Source organism: Scyliorhinus torazame, chromosome 10 (assembly GCF_047496885.1).
Source record: "Scyliorhinus torazame isolate Kashiwa2021f chromosome 10, sScyTor2.1, whole genome shotgun sequence".
Taxonomy (NCBI): Eukaryota; Metazoa; Chordata; class Chondrichthyes; order Carcharhiniformes; family Scyliorhinidae; genus Scyliorhinus; species Scyliorhinus torazame.
This window is the reverse complement of record NC_092716.1, coordinates 162,412,331-162,417,250: the sequence shown is the minus strand read 5'-3', so window position 1 is coordinate 162,417,250 and position 4,920 is coordinate 162,412,331. Positions and strand designations below refer to the sequence as shown.

The 4,920-nt window shown below is 47.5% G+C and overlaps 1 protein-coding gene across 1 annotated transcript; it reads right to left on the bottom strand.

The window, feature by feature from the left end:
* Positions 1–1,567: 1,567 nt before the first annotated feature.
* cdkn1cb (cyclin dependent kinase inhibitor 1Cb) lies at positions 1,568–4,675 on the bottom strand. The gene is made up of 3 exons (XM_072518895.1): positions 3,945–4,675; positions 3,259–3,397; positions 1,568–2,302 (listed from the first exon to the last, which is right to left on the bottom strand). The coding sequence occupies exons 1-2, from the start codon at positions 4,453–4,455 to the stop codon at positions 3,291–3,293; spliced, it is 618 nt and encodes a 205-aa protein (XP_072374996.1). The 5' UTR covers positions 4,456–4,675; the 3' UTR covers positions 1,568–2,302; positions 3,259–3,290.
* Between the last annotated feature and the right edge of the window lie 245 nt (positions 4,676–4,920).

Genomic DNA, 4,920 nt, shown 5'->3' with positions numbered 1-4,920 from the left:
GGACTTCCACTCTAATGCTATCCGACCTATTGACAACTCTCCTATATTTTCTGTTTTAATTTCAGTTCCGCAGAATTAAAATTATTTTTGTTTTCCCATTCTGATACCACTGAACTCAGTGTTTGGGTGCATTCACCGGTGGTTAAGACTTCTACATGGGGTCTCCTTGTATTTTCTGACAGTGAAATACTGACACGAGAACGTGGTTTTCGCTCATGAACCGCGATTTAGAGAAACTGCAACAACTGTTCCAATGTTACACTTTCTGTTTCACATACTCGCACAGTGACGGCGCGCACGGGGAAACCCGAAACTCGGCAAATCGCAGCCGCTAGATGCGGTGTTTCTCACCAAACCAAATGCAGTTCGATGACAAAATTAGCCAATCTTTTGTGTGCTTCTGACCATTCCCTCGCCTTGCACACCGCCTCATGCTGACACGAAGACCAGAAATCGGAGAGACCGGCTGGACTGCAGTCCCCGCTACAAAACGAGCTGATGTGTAAAAGTGAGGATATTTTAAACAGCAGTATGACCCATCCGTTACCCATTCCCCCAACACCATATCATGGCTTCCAGGTGATTGGATTGTGTTGTGTAGAACATTGGCTGATTAAAACCAACTTTTTATTTTGTACTAATGGCAACTGGAACAGGAAGCAACCCCTACTCCAACATATACAAGTCAGAAAAAAAGTCAGCTGGAGGACCGAATAATATTGCCTCCGTTCAATTTACTCCAAAAGTAGATTGAACATAATTCGAATGTTCATGTCCTTCGTAGTCAGTTACTGAATTACATGAAAATGAATAACTTACTGCCGGGCATTCTCTCCAGGACACATGTCTCTCAACTAATCCACCGAGGGACAATGGAAACGCTGCCTTCCTGATTCGGCTGAAAGTTACACACAAGCAATCAATCTGTAAGGTTCTCTCTCCCTCCCCCTCCTCTTAATGTTTTATTGTTAGGAAATTAAATGAAGGCGGTGGGAATTCGGCCAGCTTTTGCCCCGTAGCGAAGAGGAGCAGGTGTTTGAAACAAGTCAGCACAGATTGAGTGGGCGATTGGTGAATCACTGAAGGCCGGGCCAGCAGCCGGGCGACACCCGTGAGTCAGGTGCTGTGGGGAGGTTATTCCATTATTTGATCTGTGTGTCTGGAGATACAGCAGAGTGCATTTGGGGCCTCGGCTCCGACTCCAAATGCTTGACCATTGAATTCTCATTCTGTACTACCTCTATGTGTATATGTAAAATAATCATGTGTCGAATTACCAAAAAAATACAATTCACACCCTCAACTTTAAATCCTGACAAATATAATTTTCTTCGTCTGCCGAATAGCTTGACTCCAAGTACTTCACACGGTACAACGATTTGTTAAAAGATTCTAGCTTACGCAGTAACACAGCATCGAAACAGCTCAGCATTCACCTTGAGGCGATGGGTAAAGAGGCGGAAATCAGTTTGGGAGGTTGGACGATTCCACACACCACCGTGCATAACCTGACCATGTCACAGACCAGGACAAGATCAGGACAAGATAAACGAGACTCGGAACTGTGTATCATTTAAAGGGTATTCATTTATTCAGCGGAAACAAGAAAAGCACTTTGTCTTTTCAAATTTTACCAACGCACACACATAAGTGGCAGTGGCATGTGAACGGCTCAGAGAAAAAAAACACAATGGGACCCTCTGCTCCCCTTCAAGTAACCTAAACATTTTTTAAAGCTACAAACAGGATTTGAACGCGAGACACCAACTAAAAAAATAATAAAAAACATATTTACATATTTTGTAAATAAAGCAAGTCAAGAGCGCCCTTTTGTCCCACAACAAAGGGAGTTCATCGGGTGTCACAACTGATCAAAAAACATTCTTAACATAAATAGGAAATATAAGTTAGTATAAGCCTTTGTATTTTACAAATATACATCTCGAGTTGTACTGAGAGATACCAGCAGAGCACTATTTAGAACTGACTTTCTGCCCGTAATATACTCATTGTGAATCATATACACTTTTTGGTCACAATGCAACTGGATAGGTTTACATTGCACGCTGTGCTCCTTAACACTGCTGCAGTGGCACTTCCGCCACTGGAGGTTGACTTGCTACATGTACTGTGTATTCATTCATTCCATAAAGTTGAAAGACGGCCAATCATTCGCTCTTCTGGATTTCGTGTCTTCTTTTTTGCTCAGCCTTGGGAGGAGTAGTCAAGATGGTTGGTGATCGTCGCTGTCAGCCCACTTCTTCCAGTAACCAAATTTAAAAAGAGTGGAGAGTGCAAAAATCTATAATTGATGTGCAGAGGGAGGAAAAGAAAAGGGAAAGAACATCATTAGTGGCCGGATCCCGAGGCAGACAATAGGATGTGTTAATGACATTGCGAAAATCGGATCTTTCCCCACACCAGTCAGTGGTGAGTCAGCTCAATCTGCCCACACCCGTGACGTCGGCATCCATCCACCCCCACCCACTGACGTCACTGTGTCCCCAGGAGATATGAACAACAGCTTAGCTTCCCCACCACAAAAAGTTTGTAAAATCCTGAGTGTCACACATTGCAACTCGGTTTACAACATTTTATAAAACTCTCATCACCAGACGAGGTAACATGCTGCTAAACCCATTCCACTGCCCCCACACCCTAATCCCATTCCACTGCCGACTGCTCCTCCTAAACCCAGAACACTGCCCCCCCGCACCCTAATCCTAAACCCATACCACTCCTACTCTCCTCCCAAACCCATACAATTGCCCCCTGGCTCCTCCTAAACCCATACAATTGCCCACTGCATCCTAATCCTAAATCCATTCCACTGACCCCTGCTCCTCCAAACGCATCCCACTGTCCCCCGCCCGTCCTAAACCCATTCCACTGCCCCCTCCTCCTAAACCCATTCTACTGCCCTCCCAAATCCCCTCCTAAACAGATTTCACTGCCCCCCCCAAAAGAAATCCACACAATGAACTGCTCCGAGAAGTGATTTAAAAATAAAACATATGTCCGCTGATCCGAGAGCAGGAGCGGGCTCGCCCTGCTGCACTTCTCCAAATATTAAGTCACGGGACAATGACAGCTCAAACCTCGCCCCAAAAAGGCTGACGTAAAAGCCCGAGCGGATTGTTTACTACACAGGGGGCTTCTACTATGGGCCATTTCTCATGCTCCCAACACAGCCCGGTTTCCCCCCCCCCCCCCCCCCTCTCCCACTTGACCCCCTTTGCAGCCCTTCAACCTACTCACTTTGGATTTTGTCCGTCTAGGTTTCCTTTTGCTTATCGTATTCTCTTTCTTGGAGTCTGTTCCCCCGATATCCCAGAAAGGGGCCCGTTCTCGCAGGAACCTTTAGAAACGACCGTCTTCTTTCGCTTGGCGAAAAAATCTGTTCACGATAGGATTTTGTTTAGAAAAAAATACATTTATTTCCCCTCCATTACAATTATTCGACGCCGGCTAAACAACTAAATGTCTAGTTAAACATATTTAAAAATCACAATTTTTTGTTAAAAAAAGGGCAATTTAACTCTTCCCCATTGCAATTATTAAAACCCGGTTAAATTAAATAATGGCTACATAAACATATTTAAAAATACAATTTTTAAAAAAGGACATTTAATTATTTCCCCATTATTCAAATTTAATCAAATAATTAAACGTCTCCTTTAAAATAGGGGCTCAAAACGTTAAGGAGAGTTGTGGACTTTCTGTTAACATTGTCTGTTAGATCGTATTGTGAGCTCTGTTCTCTTGTTTTTCCCCTTAAGGTAGAAAGTTGCTGTGCAAGCATTTCTCAGAGAGAGAGGGTGTTACTACACGCCACCAAAACAACTCACCCTTCAATAACAACCACCAGGAGAGATTACAATCGCAGCTCATTCCAAATAAAAACATACACAGAAAAAGGTTATTTACTGGGATTGTCCCCTCACCTGTGATACGAGCCGTGGAGCCCCTTTTGCACAGGCAAGACCCTCTGGCTCCTTTAATTCCTGAGTGCAAGTTATCCGATCTGTTCTCTTGGTTCGTCTCGCTGCTTACCAGCCCTAACAATCGGTTCACCAGGTCGGGCGATTCTCTGCTCTCCAGGGCGGCGGAATCGCTGCTGTCGGCGTCCGAGTTGGAGGGCTCTTGAGGCGGGCACTGCAGCCGGACCTTCCCCCTCTGGACGCTCTCCCGGTAGAAAGCGGGCACGTCCTCGCCTTCCTCCCACTCGTACTCCCCTCCCTGCAGCGGGGTGTCCGTGGCGAAGTTGAAATTCCACTTCCTGCGGTCCCTCTCGCTGATCTCCCGCAGCCTGCTCTTGGTCTCCCGCCGCAGCTCGTCGTGGTCGATGGGTCCGAAGAGACTCCTGCACACGGCCGTCCTGGCGTGGAGTGGGTAGGTGCGCCTGGCCGCCATCCTCTCCAGGCAGCCGCTAGAGAGCTGCCGCACGCTGGACATTGCACGTCCCGTCCAAATGCCAAGAGCTGGAGTGGGGGGATGGACGCACCAGTAAAAAGGGGGGGGGGGGAGATAGTGGAGGAAGAGAGGGGGGGTGCTCCTTCTGCAAACGGATACAGCGAGTGCAACACGAAGCACAGCCCTGAGGCAGGATTAATATATTTAGAGGGATGCTATTGCGACTGCTTCACTGGCGCGCGTATGCGATGTTTCTCTGCAACACCTCCTCCATGCTATTTAACCAGCCCTCGTGGGGGTTGGACATCAGCACACTCCAAAGCGCCCGCCCTCCTCCCTCTCCTGGCCCAATACCGTCAGTCAACCAGCGGAGGCGCCGCCCTCCCCGCCGTCTCCGCCTGCTCCATTGGTTCCCCCGCCCGACACCTCCGCCTGCAGGATTGGCCAGGCCTCCCGTCCATCAGCAAAGGGGGGAGGGGTTGGCTTTGATTGGCAGGCCGCGCACTT

Excerpts from the sequence above, each read along its gene's own strand:
- cdkn1cb (XM_072518895.1), bottom strand. The coding sequence starts at position 4,455 with ATGTCCAGCGTGCGGCAGCTCTCTAGCGGCTGCCTGGAGAGGATGGCG. Across the intron at positions 3,398-3,944 it reads CTCCACGGCTCGTATCACAG|ATTTTTTCGCCAAGCGAAAG; the intron begins GTGAGGGGACAA and ends TATCGTGAACAG.